The 16417-nt window shown below is 52.1% G+C and overlaps 1 protein-coding gene across 2 annotated transcripts in view; it reads right to left on the bottom strand.

Moving 5' to 3' along the window:
- Positions 1 to 16417, bottom strand: part of Osbp2 (oxysterol binding protein 2) — a 179790-nt gene that overhangs the window by 2082 nt on the left and 161291 nt on the right. For both annotated transcript variants that reach the window (XM_031340401.1, XM_031340402.1), the window contains exons 4-12: positions 11044 to 11236; positions 10445 to 10562; positions 8883 to 8934; positions 8467 to 8613; positions 7261 to 7506; positions 5217 to 5337; positions 4878 to 4981; positions 4710 to 4805; positions 4456 to 4631 (exon numbers count right to left, since the gene is read on the bottom strand). In XM_031340401.1, the coding sequence (XP_031196261.1) occupies positions 4456 to 4631; positions 4710 to 4805; positions 4878 to 4981; positions 5217 to 5337; positions 7261 to 7506; positions 8467 to 8613; positions 8883 to 8934; positions 10445 to 10562; positions 11044 to 11236 (1253 nt within the window). The remainder of the gene's footprint in view (positions 1 to 4455; positions 4632 to 4709; positions 4806 to 4877; positions 4982 to 5216; positions 5338 to 7260; positions 7507 to 8466; positions 8614 to 8882; positions 8935 to 10444; positions 10563 to 11043; positions 11237 to 16417) is intronic.

Raw genomic sequence — 16417 nt, 5'->3', positions numbered from 1 at the left:
TGTAGACCAGGCTGGCCTCGAACTCAGAAATCCACCTGCCTCTGCCTCCCAAGGGCTGGGATTAAGGGCTGCTTTGTTGTGGCTCTAGGTGCGTGCTAGGCAAGAGCTCTCTGCCTCCGAGCTGTGTTCACTGATCTGTCTGATGGTTTTTCACAACCAGTCACACGGTCTACCATGAAACTGTAGTCATAGCTTTGGCACATTTCCCCATTGGATTATTTTTGCTATATTTGTTGAACAGAAGTTATTTGTGTTAATTTAAAATTATTATTATTCCTATTTTTCTTTTTAAAAAGGTATATATTTGCATGTGAGTTCCTGCATATGTGAACAGATACCCAAGGGAGCCAGAAGAAGGTATCAGCTTCCCTGGTGCTGAGGTTGCAGGTGGCTGTGAACCACCGACATAGGTCCTGGGACTCGAATTCAGGCCATCTACAAGAGCAGAGAGCACTCTGAGATACTCTTCTAGGTTTTTTGCTTGCTTTGTTTGTTTGTTTGTTTCGAGACAGGGTTTCTCTGTGTAGCTCTGGCTGTCCTGGAACTCACTCTGTAGACCAGGCTGGCCTTGAACTCAGAAATCCGCCTGCCTCTGCCTCCCAAGTGCTGGGATTAAAGGCATGCGCCACCAGTGGCTGGCCCTAGTTTGTTTTTGGGGGGCAGCCTCTCATTTTGTAGATCTGATTGGCCTGACCTGCCCACCTCTGTCTCCAGGATGCTGGGACTATAGCCGTGAGCTACCGCTCCCCCTCTTATATTATTTTCATGATAAAATACTCTTATTTTGGGTGCTGGGGATTTGGTCCAGGACCTCATAAAGGCTAATCACACTTTATCACTGACTCAAGTTGTAACTCCAGCCCTCTTCCTTTCTCTGTTTTGAAATACGATCTTGTTATATAGGCCAGCTTCCCCCTGAACTCAATACCTTCATGCTTCAGCCCCCTCCATGATCGAATTGTAGATAAGACGCACCCTGGCACCTAGCCCACATATACATACATGTGTGTGTGTGTGTGTGTGTGTGTGTGTGTGTGGTTAGTTGGGTTTTGTTTTTAAAAAATAGACTTGAGAATGCCCCTATGCATAGGCTTGTGTTTGAATGTTTGATCCCCAGTTGGTGGACCTGTTTGGGAAATATTAGGAGGTGTGGACTTGTTGGAGGAAGTGTGTCTCTGGGGGAGGGTTGTGAGGTTTCAAAAGCTTAGGCTGGGTCGAGTCTATCTTCCTCTCCTGCTCTTTCCCCTTCTTTCCCCATCCTTGCTCCCTGTAGATAAGGATATAGCTCTTAGCAACTGTTCCAGTGCCTACCTCCACACGGCCATGTTCTCTGCCATGGTGATAATGGACTAACCTTCTAGAACTGTAACCAAGCCACCAATAAAATGCTTCCTTCTATAAGCTATCCCTTCACAGAGACACATCATGGCGTCTCTTAACAGGAATACAACAAGAACTAAGAGCACCTGATTCTGTCTCTAGCTGGCTAGGAACCTGACCAGCTGATGAGGCTGGCCTCAGACTCAGAGCTTCTCTGCCTCCTAAGTTGCTGGGATGAGAGGCTGTATCACAATGCTCTGTCTTTGCTCTTAGTAGTAACCCTTTGCCAAGTACAGGTGCTGTGGGCATGCTGCCTCTGTTCATGTACCCTTTCTTTATGCCTTTTTCCCTCTTAGCTGAGGCTGGCCTCAAATTCACTGTGTAGCAGCTGGCCATAAACTTCCTATCGCCCTGTCTCTACTTCCTGAGTATCATCCTGACAAGCATCTTTTAATGAGAAAAATATATCTTAGTGAACAAAAGTACTCTGGGAGGCTTACTGCATCAGCATCCTGTCGTGTGTGTGTGTGTGTGTGTGTGTGTGTGTGTGTGTGTGTGTGTGATGATACATTTTCCTAAGGGATAGAAAGTAGCTATCTGTAGCTTCACATTCAGAGAGTGTAAATTACTTCTTAACAGTCAGGAGACTTGATCTCACTGGAAGAGGCCATCTGGAGTTACTTCTCTTATAATGCAAGGTGTGTGTGTGTGTGTGTGTGGAGGGATGGTTGATTTTTTTTCCTTTTGGGATGATCATTCTGCCCCAGACTCTTTCAGCCTTCTCTTTCCACAGGATCTGCTGCGCCTCTGCCATGTTTCAGAGATCCATAAACCTCCGAGGGACACTCTCTAGGCACTAGACAGTCTCTAAGCACACCATTCCATTCTACTGCAATCTCCAAGTCCCGAGTCTTAGGATAGGTCTTTTCTCTGACCTTCAAAATATCCTGGGTTCCTTATTGTTTAAAATAAATTGAGGGGCTGGAGCTTTAGTTCAATGGGCAAGAACACTGGCTGTTCTTCTACAGGACCCGAGTTTAATCCCGCACCCACATGGCAGCTCATAACCACCTGTAACTCCCCAGTCCCAAGTGATATGACACCTCTTTCTGGCCTCTTAGGGCATCTACTTGCAGATGGGGCATACATACATATGCAGGACATATCCATATATAAAAGAAGACATTTAAGGCAACACTGCCTTCTTTTTTTTTTCTGAGGCAAGGTTTGTAGCTCAGGTTGGCCTTGAACTGCTGATCCTCCTGCCTTCGACCGTTTTGACTATAGCAAGTTCTAAGTGAACATTTTTTTTTTTTTTGCTTTTTTATTTTTGTTTGTTTTTGAGACAGGGTTCCTCTGTGTAGCCCTGGCTGTCCTAGAACTCACTCTGTAGACCAGGCTGGCCTCGAACTCAGAAATCCGCCTGCCTCTGCCTCCCAAGTGCTGGGATTAAAGGCGTGCGCCACCACCGCCCGGCGAACATTTTCTTTATTTTTACCTTTACCATTCATTTTATAGATTCTCTTGACACGAGGTCTTTCTTCATCTCTTGACTTTTAATCTGGGAACTTGTCTTATCTCTTGTGTTGGGACTGAACAAGTGCTTGTGTATGCTGAGCACACTGGTCCTCTGCCACTGAGCCACGCCTCCATCCTTAGTGAGGGGCTTTCATCACTGAGCCACACCCCCATCCTCAGGGAGGGGCTTTCATCACTGAGCCACGCCTCCATCCTTAGTGAGGGGCTTTCATCACTGAGCCACGCCTCCATCCTCAGGGAGGGGCTTTCATCACTGAGCCACGCCTCCATCCTCAGTGAGCAGCTTTTGTTGTTAACCTATTCTGCCTCCTTTCCATTTTTATTTGCCTCTTTCCTCCTGTGAGTTCAGGAAAATGTGACAGGTTGTGTTTGCTGAGGGGTGGCTGTCTCCCTCCTCTTCCAGTCATTGGTAATGCCAGTCTGTCAGCACCTGGATGATGCCATCTGGCTGACTTTAGGCTCTGGATATTGCTAAAGACAGCTGTTGGGGTGCAGGATTTCAATAAGTAATATCTTTCTAAGAATCTGGCTGCTTGGGGCCAGGCACAGTGGTACATTAACTAAAATCCCAGCTCTTGGGAGGCTGAGGCAGGAGGATTGCAAATTTGAGGCTTGAACTATATAGCAAGTCCCAGGCCAACCTGATATGACCGGAAGGGGAAAAACTGGCTACTTTAATAGGCGTAGACCGCCCTCTGCTGTTTTCTTTCCAGCAGTGTCTGTCTCCTTCTGGGACCCTGGGCTAGAAGCACACAGCTAGACACAGCTCCCAGCCTTGCTGTGGACCTTATGCAGCCGAGGGCCTGCTCAGGGAGTCTAGGGGTGAATTCTGCACACACTTTCAGGAGGTGCTCTGGGACTCACGTGGGGTGACCAGGGAGTAGGCCTTCCCACTTTGCTGCTCTCTTTTGCTTCTTGACACAGAGTCTCACCATGCAGTACAGTCTATCTATGTAGCTCAGGCTATCTCACTCATTCTACAGCTCAGGCTATCTCACTCATTATGCAGGCTCGAAAACTGTTTCACTATGCAGCTCAAGCTGTCTCACTATGTAGCTCAGGCTGGCCCCAAACTTGTAATCCTCCCGGCTCCAACTTTTGAGTGCTGGAGTTGCAGGTACCCCCAGAGTTTGCATTTATGCTGCTACGCCTTTCTTCCAACCTGTATCCCAAGGCTGCATTTGCTCTACCGAACCTTGCTGTGGATCCTTAATACCAGTCATTTTTCCTTCGTAGCTTTCTTTTCTTCACTGGGGTAAGTTTCCTTCTCAGTTTCCGGTGAGTCGTTTTCAAGCTCAATTTTATTTCTTGTGGTGTTGCAGGGAAGAACTCTAACCTTTGCTGTCACCTTGTTCAGGGTGTCTACAAAGTGTTTGCTGCCATGGCGGTCTGCAGGCCCATGAGCTGTTGGGTGGCCACTATGTGCACTGGGATGGCAGCCTCCTGACCCTGTTCTCTGCTAGACGGGATTCTCCGAACCTTCATGCTTTCTTCCGGGTGGTGTAAGGGTGACCCTATGCCAGTCTCTTCCCTGCCCTCTTCTCTGACTCTCTCTTGGCCCCTATTCCCCAAAGACGGCGCCCCACCCTGACTCACGGCAGTGGGTACTTCCTCCACAGCAGCTTGGCTGGTAGCGTCTGGTACACGGTTTTCTGCTTCCCATCAGAGCTGGGGCTGCTGTGCACAATCTTAGAACACTCCATCTGCTCATCCCACGAACCTGACAGCACGTAGTGGGCCTTGCCCTGGTTGTCACTCACCACTCCAGTCACCTGTAGACGTTGACAGGACACATAAGCGCACAGTCTGCTCTGGGCCCATGGCGGGTTCCAGGCTGTGGCCTTAGTTACCTTTCGGGGTGCCTCTTTGGAGAAGTAGCTGTAGGGCACAAACTTCAGCTGGCACCGGTCCTTGGTCTTGTGGTTGACAATCTCAATGTCCCCTGACTAGTGAGAGCAGGTGGTTGTCAGTGGTCAGTCCCTGGGCCATAGGCCCCACCTCCCCAGGGACCCCCTGACCTGGTCAATCCAGAGCTTGCCCACGATGATGTTGTGCACAGTAGAGGTGCTCTTCCTCCACACGTAGTGATTACCACTGGCCTGGAATTCTAGGTGGATGGCACCTGGAGGCCAGACAGGTCAGAGGCCATGTGGGCTCTGGCCAGACCACCCACAGACCCAGGGTCAAGAAACAGGAATATCTGCAAAGCTTTGGAGGGATGGGATATAGGCTAGGAGATCACTGGGCAGGGGACCGTGAAGCTCCTCCTGGGGGTCACAGCTGGCTTTCAGATGGGCAAAGGTCCTCACTCTGAAGCCGAACACCCTCCCATCCAGGGAGCCCTGAGCCCAGCTCACCAAGTGGCATGATAGAGATGTATTTCCCTCGGAACTTGCTGGCGATGGTGATTTCCTGCCAGAGGCTCCAGCCATGTTTAGAGAACACGTGGTGAGCAGCAGACGGGGGATGGTGGCTCACCTGGGACCAGACCAGCTGGGTGTGAGCATAGCGAGAGACACAGACCCAGCCAGGAAAGGACAGCTTTCCCAATGTCCAGGATGCATGGCTCCACCCCGTGTGTCCCAGGAGTGAGCCCGGCCACTGCTCCTCTTAGTGATCCTGACCTTGCCCAGCCCATGGGGGTGTGGAATGGGTGAGTAGCCCCTGTCTAGCTCTTTGGAAACAGTGGGGTGGGGGAAGTGGAGTTTGTGTCCAGGAACTGGAAGGGCTGCTTTACTGAGGGTTTCGGAGCCCACCGCGTTTAAACCCTTCCCACATGTGGCAGTTTGAAGAATGACCTCCCCTTAGGGTCATATGTTTGAATGCTTGCAACTGTTTGGGAAGGATTAGGAGGTGTGGCCTTCCTTGTTCAAGGAGGCATGTCACTGGGGATAGGCCTTGAAGTTCAAAAGGCATGCGACATTCCTCGTTAGCTCTTTCTCTGTCCGTGCTTGTGGGTCAAGATGTGAGCTCCTGGCTGCTGCTCCAGTCCTGCAGCTTCCCGCCCCTTACTCCACTATCAGAAACTCTGACTCTCTATGGTGTAAATGCTAATCCATAACTGTATGCCCAATTAAATCTTCTCTTCAAGGTATTTTATCACAGTGATATAGAAGTAACTAAGATGCCACGTGCCTGGCAGGTTGTAGTTCAGGCTAGCCCCAAATAGGTGAGGGACAGACTGGTAGAACCATATTCTGGAAAGAATCTGGCCCGACTTCTGAGTGGGAGTCCTATCAGAGTCCTGCCATTGGCCTCCAGTACCACAGGACTTCCTAGCACAGAACACCCTTGACTGCCACCCTGCCCGAGAATACCTGTCTGCTGGTCCCTAGCGTAGCAGCACCATCAACTCTTCATGACCCACCCCTACCCCGGTTCCACACCTGCCAGGCTGTCTGGCCCCAGACTCTTTACTTTGAAGGGTGTCCCATGGCAGAACTTTGTCCCCAAACCCCTTAGGGATTCAGTGAGCCTAGTGTTCTCCCGTGATTCCTGTCTCTTTTCCATCTGTCCCTCTCCCTTCTGCCTAACCGTGCCTACTCCAGCACTATGCATTGCCAAGCCCTTCAACTGAGCACCTACCATCCTGTGCCCCACCCTCACCCCAAACAACAAGAGCTCTGTGTCTTCCAGTCCCCACTGTGTCTCGCTGTTGTGACCACACAGGGTACCTCTACGGCACTTGCCACTGGCTAGATGAGGAAAATCAGGGTTCAGGCCGAGGACTTTGAGATCCCCAAGCTCCGCCCCTAAAGTGTCAGTGCATTTCCTGGTTTCTGTTTCACACTCAGCCACTGTAACCTTGTGTTGGTGACTGCTGTCACCTGACAAGTCCTTGCAGGGCCCTGGAGTATCTCTGACCTGCAGCTTTGAGAGTTCTGGCCGATCATGGGGCTCTCAGAGCAGCTCTGCAGCACTGGACCCTCTACTCGAAAGGTGCCTGGTTCAGCATCAGGCTGCCCTGTGACCATGTGCAGAGCTGACTTCTCTTCATGAAGAAAGGGTAGAGGGGACATTGACCAAGGAAGTGTCCTTTCCAATATGCATGTCCCAGGCCGCTGCCTGACACTTAGCTCAGTGGTGGCCTATGCTCTAGCCTGTCTAGACTCCCTAGTCACCCTTGTAAACTACCCTTTATTTTGGCTCCACTAATCCCTGGTTGGGGGATTAGTCCTTCCCTCCTATCACCAGACCCAGCTCTGTCTCACCAGGCTCTTCTCCCATGCCCCTCACTGTGTCTAGGAGACTCTGGACCTGACCTTGCCATGAGGGGCCCATTGCCCAGTTAGACATGAAATGAAGGTTCCATCAGGGTCACAGGCCGTAGGTATCCCATTTGTCTCGCTCTGACCACGAGCCAGGCAAGTACCACCTGGCCAGATGAATAACTGACCATACCTGCTCACAGAGGGAACGCAGACCCATGTCCTCCATACGGTCCAGCTCGAAGGTCTCCCCCAGCATAGGGTTGAAGGGCTTGGCGATGCGGTGCACCGTGGTGGAGTAGGAGGACACAGAAAAGGCAGCTACCAGGCACATCTGCTCCACTGAGCTGGTGCAGTTCACCGCCTTGTCCAGCAGGTGGTGGTACTCGAGGTCCTCTGTAAGTCGCTGGAGCATGGATAGGGGCTCATTGAAGTTCACCTGTGGGTGTTGCAGGCCGGTGGTTGGTGGTCATCAGAGTGTCCCTGCCTTTCTTGGATACCACGGGACAGCCCTGAGCTGGTGGCACTGCCACGGTGAGGTTCCGTGTCTAGCACCTCCTGCTTCTATTTCCCTCCCCAGCACATGTCCCTCATTGACATGCCACTTGGTGTCACCCTGATGATGTATACTGTCCCCTTCTCTCACTAGGATGCCAACTCTGTGAAAGCCATGACATCAGGCTACCATATGTCCAGAGCTGGACCATCAGGCTCAAAGGCAGGGATCCACAGATGGTGGATACATCTTGTTTAGAACCATGGACTAAGTGTTCTTTAGAGGGCTCTTGTACTAAGTGGGATGGGTGGGGATTGGTCCCATTAGCTGCAAACAAGTCTTCCTTAATAACATCATCTTATTCTACTCTCCAGGTGTGTGTGTGTGTGTGTGTGTGTGAGTGTGTGTGTGTGTGTGTGTGATTCAGCTTGGCAGTGTTGCAGGCCAGTGGTTGGTGGTTGTCAGACATGAAAGGACTCACATGTCACACAGTAAAACTGGCTAACCAGGGGGCCCCTGAGCCCTTTGGTGAGGATGCTGGTGCATCTTGGTAATAGAAGGATGCCCTTGGATGGCTCTATAACCTTGCTGAGCCTCCATTTGCATGAGGACAGCCCCTGGCAGGAAGGACTACCTGCCCCTAAATCCTTCCCATCTCTGCCACCCCTATTACTGCATGAGGACAAGTGGGGGCACTATGGGACCTTCTGGGATATCCCCAGCTCTTAATGACACAGAATTCGGTTTTGGCTGCTTCCTTCACACTTTGAAGGGCCCTGTTCTCTGTGGAATAGTCTAAGGAACACAAAAGAATCAGTCACATACCCCTCAGGTGCCACCTCCCAGGGTCGCATGTGCACCACCTTCCAGGATCCCCAGTGACTCCCGCACAGGGGTGCCTACCGGCATGGGAATCCGGGAGAGCTCTCGGCCAATACAGTTCTTCATGATGCTCCAGAGGTTAAGGCTATAATTGGGTTTGTCAGGGATGCGGACTCGCCTCTTAACTTTGCATGAATCCTTGGGCATGAATGAGGCACCATCTAATACCTACCAGAGGAACAGGCATGTGTGTCAGCAGACCCCCACGCTCCGCTGGTCCTCTAAGCCCACACACTTGATCTTGACCCTCCAAGAACTGACTGTCATAGGCTGTTACGCTGCTTGGTGAGGAAGTCAGAAGCCACCTTTTTGTCTGCTGCAGGGGAGGCAGATCTGAGACCCAAAGGTGGCCCTATGCTCATAGTGAAGATACTTCCCCACTCCTGAGGCTGAGGTGCCCGCCACCCTTAGCTCCCCTGTGCTCCCACCTCACGTACATTATCTGTTGAGGTCCATTCCACAGTCTTCCCAGGTCCACTCTCAGGCTTTCTGCAGAAAATGAAGAAGAGTCAAGGATAAATTCTGACAACTGTCTCTAACCCCGGCCACCCTGTATCCAGACAGCTGAGGCATGAGGGCAGCCTAAAGGCATCTTCTCCATGCCTGATGTGGGACATGAGATGAGGGTGGAGAGGCCAAATTCACTGTGGTTGCTCTCAGCACTGAAGTCCCATCCATCGGAACTCAGTGCTCAGCAAAGACCTTGCCTAGAGTCCTTGTACCCAGGACCAAGGAGCGCTGTGTCCGGAGAACCTTGTAGGAGCCCATGGGCCCATTTATCCACAGATGAAGCATGGCTTTATCTGCTTCCCACACTGGGTGTCCTGAAGTGCTGGGAATGGGTCTGATCTACCCCCTCCTCTCCTCTCACGTGTGGGACAGGCTGTTACAACCACAGGGGTGCTGAGGCTGAGGAGCTCAGGCTCTAGGAACCTATGGATGGGCAGCTAGGGCCTCAGGAGATTGCCAGGGATCTTAGGGAGCCCAGAACCCTTGAGGGACGAGGAGAGCAGGGCCACCCTGGTTGCAGAGTCATAAGGATGGCCATTGCTGGAGTGGATGGACATTCAGACAGCCAGGCTATGCTAGCCCTGGACTTAAAATGCTACTGAGATATTGTAACTTTTTTTTTTTTTTTAAATAGGAACTCATTATGTAGCCCCCGCTGGCCTGGAACTCCCTATGTAAACCAGGCTGGCTTGAACTCATAGAGATCTATCTACCTGCCTCTGCCTTCTGAGTACTGGCATTAAAGGGGTGTGCCACCACACCCAGACTTTTTTCTCTTTCTCTTCTTTTTTAAATGTAATATTCTTAGAAAGCAGTTTCTGAGCTAAACGCACACTGCTAGTTAGCCTTTTCCCAGAAGGCACTGGGATGGGGAAATGACACAGCCTGCTGGTCCACGGAGGCCTCAGTTTCAGGTCAAGAAAGAATGGCCGGCACTTGTCACCAGCCTGAGCCCCCTGAGCACAGCTCCTGCCCACCCTGTCTGCTTCCCATTCTCCTGCACCTGTTTGTCAGACAAGCCACACCGCGGGCCTTTCCTCTGGATCCGAGAGTCTGACACCCTCTCTGGTCACTCCTGCACGTTTACCTGTGACTCTAGAAACAGCCCAAATGAGCAGGCATTTATGAAACAGGTTTGGTAATAGAAAACGAGAGTGGGCGTCTGTTATCAAATGGTGCTGCTGGATGGAGTGACGGGAACCTGTGCTGTTCTGAGCGGCTGGGTTTGCTGGGCCCTTCCCTCCCCTTCTTTCTCCCTTCAGACTGGAGGCGATCCAGCCAGGACCCTGGCTAACCTCCAGGTGCAAACCACTCAGGCATTTTTATTTATATGTAACAAGGGGAAAAAAAAACCCATAAGCAATGCTATCTTGCCTGAGATGGAAAGAATAACCCAAGTGTGCAGATGGTCAAAAAGCCAGGTGTAACCTAAGAACCAGAAACCCTCCCAGACTACCTACGGTGGCTGCCTCTGCTCAGAGCGTCCTACCTGTCTTCCTTGGCCTCGGTGATTACCGTGATGAAAGATGTAGAGTCTTCCATGGCGTCAAAGTACTCAGTATCTTCATCTTCTTCGCTGTTCTCTCCTTTGGAAGTCAAGAAGCTTCCTGGACACACAGAGAGGCTCAGCTTGCAGCCTCATTAGAGCACACAGCCTCCACCTGATGGAGTCTCCTCTATCCTGCCAGCCTCGCCCGCCCCCTCCACCCCTCCACCCCCCCCTTCAGACACCTGAGTCTGGCCACCCCGACTTTGTTTTGTAAGGAAAGGCATCCTCTTTTCACCTCGTCATCGCTGGGCTCACTGAACTTCAAAGTTTGGGATTTTGAACTTAGACATGGTGGGTGGGTGGGAGGTCTTGACAGTTAGTGACAGGCATGGGACATACAGCACCACTGAAGGAGCCTGTACTCCTCAGGGTGAGCTTACATGAGGTCACTTTAAGGGACAGCTTTATGGGGCCTGAGAGGTGCAGTAGAAAGAAAGTAGAGCGAACTGGGAAGCCGGGGGGTGGGGGTTGGGAGGCAAGGGCAGCGCTAGAATTTACCCACCAGCCCACCAGCCCACCAGCCCCGCTTTCTCACACACCCTCACTGAAGCTCTTGCTGGAGCTGGCTGGCCCACCAGGGGTGTTGCAGAAGGCCCGTTCAAGACTGTTGTGCTGCTTGGCCAACTGCTCAATGGTCTCCTCCAGGTGGACACGCTGTTCCTGCTCATAATTCAGAGCCCGCTGCCATTTCCGGCTGTGAGTCTCGGCTAGTTCCAGGAAGTCCCTACAGGCCTGGGAAAGACCAACGGCAATGTAAGCCTTAGACGGGGGCCTGGTCAGCTCGTCCCAGCCAGGCTCCTTTTTGGTGCATGCCCAACCTACAGTACTGTCTTTCCCTATTGCTCGTCACAGCTAGGACCTCGGCTGTCTGCTGGAACATCCTTATTGGGTGCTAGGTCCCCAGAGTCATCCAGGGTAGGCTTAGTCTCAGACTATTCCCTGGCTTTGGTCAAGAAGGATGGTAAGCCACACACTTCCCAGCTCAGAGGCGAACAAGTCTTGTTTGAGAATAACTAGGACAACTGAGCATGGGGGTACAGGCCTGTAACTCCATCCACATGGAGGCTGTAACAGGACTGTAAGTTCAAGGCCAGCCTGGGTGATAGAGTGAGTTCAAGGCCCGGGGTGACTTAGTGAGACACTGTGTCTGAATAAAAAGTAGAAAGAGGGCTGGGACTACAGCTTAGTGATGGAGGCCGTAGATCCCATCTCCAGTGATGTATACATAGAACAAAGGGTAGAACTTTTCCACCAAGCCATTTTATTGTACCTACCACATACTTTTCTGCCTTTTTTGAGGTGTGTGGGGGGGTGTTACTATGTAGCCAAGACTGGCCAGGAACTTGCTACATAGCCCATGATGATCTAGCACTCACAATCATCTTGTCTCTGTCTTCAGTGTATATGGGATAGCAGGTGTGAGCCACCATGCTCTGCCATAACACTTTTTGTTCAGGCTTCATTTCTTGTACTGTGATAAAATGCTGGACAAAAAAAGCAACCCAGGGAAAGGGGGCTTTATCTGATTTGCAACCCCAGGTTATGATTTATCAGAGCAGAGGAGTCACAGTGGTGCAATCTATAAGAAGCTAGTCAGCTGTCCAAAGTCAAGAGTAGAAATAAATACATGCATGGCTACATGCTCGCTTGGCTCAGCTGCATTTCTCTACACTAATACAGCTCAGGAATCCTTGCTTAGAGAATGGTACTGCCCATGGTGGGCTGGGATCATCCCATATCAATTAACTTAAGATAGTCCCCAGCAGACATGCCCACAGGCCAACCTTACATAGATATTGAGACTGTTTTTCTTGGCTGATTCTAGGATGTGTCAAGTTGACAAGTTAACCATCTTATTGCTTTTAAGCGTTTTCAAGTTACTGACCTATTATGAAATCCAGACTTTCTTTACATTCACAGGTGGTTCCATTGCATTCTTATGCAGCAGGGTTGGGTACTCACGTCCCTGTCATTACAGGCAGAGGAAAGCTCTGGCCTCAGCTATCCCTGGAGGGAGCGGGGTTGGGCAGGAACCACTGGCCTTGCCCAGCAGAAGGGGCATAGCTCCTGGGCCCGCAGATGATCGCATGCTGTCAGCCGCCCCTTCCCCAGCATTGTGTCCCTTACCTTATTGCATCAACCCACCAGACCACTGGATGTCATGCATGCCTCAGGCTATTCATGGGATGTGGAGCAATGCAATGCCATTTCAAAGGGCTGTTAGGAGGGACTGTAGTGACACGGAGCACTGAGGGTATAACCTCTAGACATGATCTTGTAGGACACCAGCTGCATCTGCTCAGGCACCAGTTGCTCATGCCTTCAATCCCTGAGCTCCTCTTTCCTCCAACTCAGCCTGGGGAAATTACCCAGCTCCGCTAAGCACAGGTACACTCAGCTGCCGGCCACATTGCAGCTTTGTGCCATTGAGTTTGTTTCTGTCTATACTAGCCCTCTTCCCATGGGGGTTCCTGAATGGCAGTGACTGTCACAGAATGTGTGCCAGTCCAGTGAATACTCAGCTGGGGCTCAACCTCATGGGAATGGTGAGGATCAGAGGTGTCCCCGTGGCTCCTCTGGGCAGCAGGGATGGCCCAATGACCAGCTCTTCCAAGGTGGGCAGACTCCCCATAGCTCTGCATGCACCAAAATTTATTCTTGTTTTCAGCTGTCTTGAACCCTCCACAGGGATAGCCTGAGCTTTGGTGGCCTTCCTAGCTTCCTGTTAGGGACCCAGTGTACTTACTGCTTGAGAGCTGGGTGCCTTGTTATTCCTTTTACAGGCATAGTTCCAGACATCACTCCCCCCCCCACACACACACGCCCAGCATTATCTCCCTGCTAAGACCTATGATGGGGGGCGCAGGGTACTTCTCACCTAAGAGGTAGAGGCTGACCTAGAGACATAGCATACACTCCCCAAGGAGACCAGGAGAGCAGGGTGGAAAGTGCCAGGAAACTAGAGGAATGGAATTTGGCAAAGCCACTCAGCCCACGTCCTCTCCAGGAGACTGGACAACAATGGCCACAGAGCCTGTGCTCATATAAACCCTGACAACAGACAATGCAGCAGCTGAGCCAGTGGCTACACCAGAAGGCACCTCTTTGGCTCATTTTGTCCCAGTAACAAGAGGCAGCAAAGTGGGCATAGAACGTTCTTCTGGGTGACCCAGGGACATTCCAGAGTCTCTCAGGAGCCCTACGAGGTGAGTGGGTGGAGATGCCCACCATATTAATACCAAGGTGATAGGACTGAGGCTCTGAGGCCATTACAGCAAAGAGGTGACAGGGCCAGGTCTGGAACCCAGGTCCTTAAGCCAGAGTCAGTCTGATGTCTACCTTGGCTGCTGTTCCCATAGGACCCACATCCCCGTCGGTCATTCCCCGCAGCCTTAAGTTTGGCCCCAGTTGTTGTTGGTCCCTGCCATGGTTGCTGGCCGCAGAGAGAAGCCCTGACACTGTTGAGCTGGCATCGCAGAAGGTAGAAATGAGAGGAGGGACCTCAACAGAGTGTGTAGTGTTTGGGGGGAAAGCACTCTCCTCTCCAGTGGGGCCCTGATGGGCTGAGTCCTCTCATTCTTCCCTGTTGTCCCTCCATGGAGGCCCCTGGGGACGTTGTTGCCCAGGTCAATAGACAGGTTGGGATTTGGGATCTGTCCCCTCTACAGGAGCCACCTCCCACCAGGAGGCCATTACAAGGTGAATGTGCCCTGCTGAGAGCTAAAGGATGCCCCCATCATGGTCCATGTTCTCCCTACTGTGGGGGAATCCTGGCAGCTCTGCAGAGGGCCTCTCGCCTCTGCCCTTGCTCGTCCCCACTCCCCGGTGTCCCATCACTTTCTGCCACCTCTCGAGGCTCTTGAGTCACGTCCATGAGCATCAACAGAGAGGAGTTATTTGTTCTTCTCCTCATAACTCATGAGCTTGAAAACAAGACCCATAAAGGAAACTCATGGCAAAGAACACCAAGTGACAAGCCCAAGGTCATGGTAACAAACCCCATAAACTGGCATCAGAGGCCGTGTGGTGTGGGCTTCCTAGGAGCAAAAGCCAAAAGCATCGTCCCCCACCCATCCCCTGGACTGCACTCCTCCCCAGTCCTCATGGGCCTCCCCACACAGCCAGCCTTTCTGTTCTCCAGGAGCTGCTACCTGCGTGTTCCCGCAAGATCCTAACTCAGCTCAGAGATCTGCGGGTCATGCCCATAAGGACTGAGGTAGCCACTTCTCTGGCACGCACAGGCAAGGGGGAAAACGTGGGCTCATCCACAGCCATAGGGAGGTGTGTGCAGGAATGGGGTCTGAGTCCTTGTGCATGTCATCTGTGTGTGTCTTCCAGGGACAGAGCCAGTGCTGCCACCTTATGCTGTGAAGCTGGGTTTTTATCGATGTCCTCAAGCCTCTTAACGCCACAGACCATGTGGGATGGATCCACTGGTCTTCCAAGGGCGGAAATGGAGCCTGGGAATGCTCACTAATGAGGACGTTGGGAGTAACCTTTAAGCTGCGGTCCCAGCCCTGGTTGAGGGAGAGGGGCGGGCTCAACGGGGAAGCAGGTTGCTTAGACACGCACGCCCTGATTATATGTGACCTCAGTCTACCCTGAAGTTACCACAGGGCCCATGGGTGCAGAAGGACAGAGAGACAGGAAGTCAGATACCCCACAGACAGCTGTGCCTCATCTGAACCATATGTGGGTAGAGAGGATACATGCCTGTCCCAGAGTGTCCCAGATGACTGTCCCTCTCTGGGCTGAGGGACTCAGGCTGTTGTTGCGCTGCTGGGGTTTCTTGCACGCATGGGCTGCCCTGCTTGCTTGTAAACTTCACAGGCCCAGATTCCCTTCCAGCCCCAACACACCTACCTGGTTTCCACCCCCAGCTCCCAGGGTCTTCTCGGCTGCCACTGGCTTTCTCCAGGCCTCATGCTGGCCACACCGTGGAGAGACAGGAGCCAGCCTGGCTCTGCTGCCCTGGAATGCTGAGCTGGGCAGTACACACAGGGATGTGTTCACTAAGCTGGATTAAGCCTGGGGCCCAGCAAGGGGGAGGTGGGGGGACAAGGGGGGTAGGGTAGGAAAAGCTTGGCTGACCCTGCCCAGGCTTGGATGTGGTCGCATTTCCTGTGAAGCTCTGCCATTGCTATATCTAGGGCCAGAAAGTTCCTTCCCACCCATCAGCAGGAGATGGGATGACCCAAAGTCCCCAGTTCACACCCATGGGCTTGTATCCTGAAACCTTGGAGGTAAGGCAGATGGAATCCATCTGGGAGCCAGAGCCAGTGTCTGGGTCCCACATGGGCACTGCCTTGCTTCTCATCCTGTTTAGCCCCTCTGCCTCTGAGAACTCAGCATCCTTTTGGGATGAAGGGCCGGACTCTAGGATGCCTGTACAGCCTATGAATGACTCTGCTGAGTCAGCTCTCCCTTGGGATGGGGACCAGGTTTCAATTCCCAGGCACTGCTCCTTCCTCCCATTTCCCAGGGTTGTGAAAGGGTGATTGGGAGCATGGGTACTCCTGAGGGGCAGAGATGCATGCTAAGGCACCAGGCTGTGGGGTAGGCATGGAGCTTATCAAATTGCCCCAAAGTAGAGTGAAGTCTTCAAGATGGCAGGCCTCCCACTTGACTCCAGGATGGAAAGTCCAGGCCTTGCCCACCCTCTGGGGACTCACCCTCCTTTCTAGCAGGTGATCATAGCACACACAGTCTCTGACCTGGAAACCTCTGCTCGATGTACCCAGAAAAAGGACAAGCTGTAATCGCTTTTGCCGTTCCTAATCCTAATCCTGCCGGTGACCTCACAGTTTCTCCCTCACACAGCCAGGAGCAGCAGCCATGGATTTCAGCCTGTCTGGCCCTCTGCCTGGCCTATGTGTGGCTTGGGGCAGCCTCTCAGGCTCATGGGAAGGTCTG

This window comes from Mastomys coucha, unplaced genomic scaffold, assembly GCF_008632895.1.
Source record: "Mastomys coucha isolate ucsf_1 unplaced genomic scaffold, UCSF_Mcou_1 pScaffold22, whole genome shotgun sequence".
NCBI lineage: Eukaryota > Metazoa > Chordata > Mammalia > Rodentia > Muridae > Mastomys > Mastomys coucha.
The sequence above is the reverse complement of the archived record's forward strand: the minus strand, read 5'-3'. Positions and strand labels throughout refer to the sequence as shown.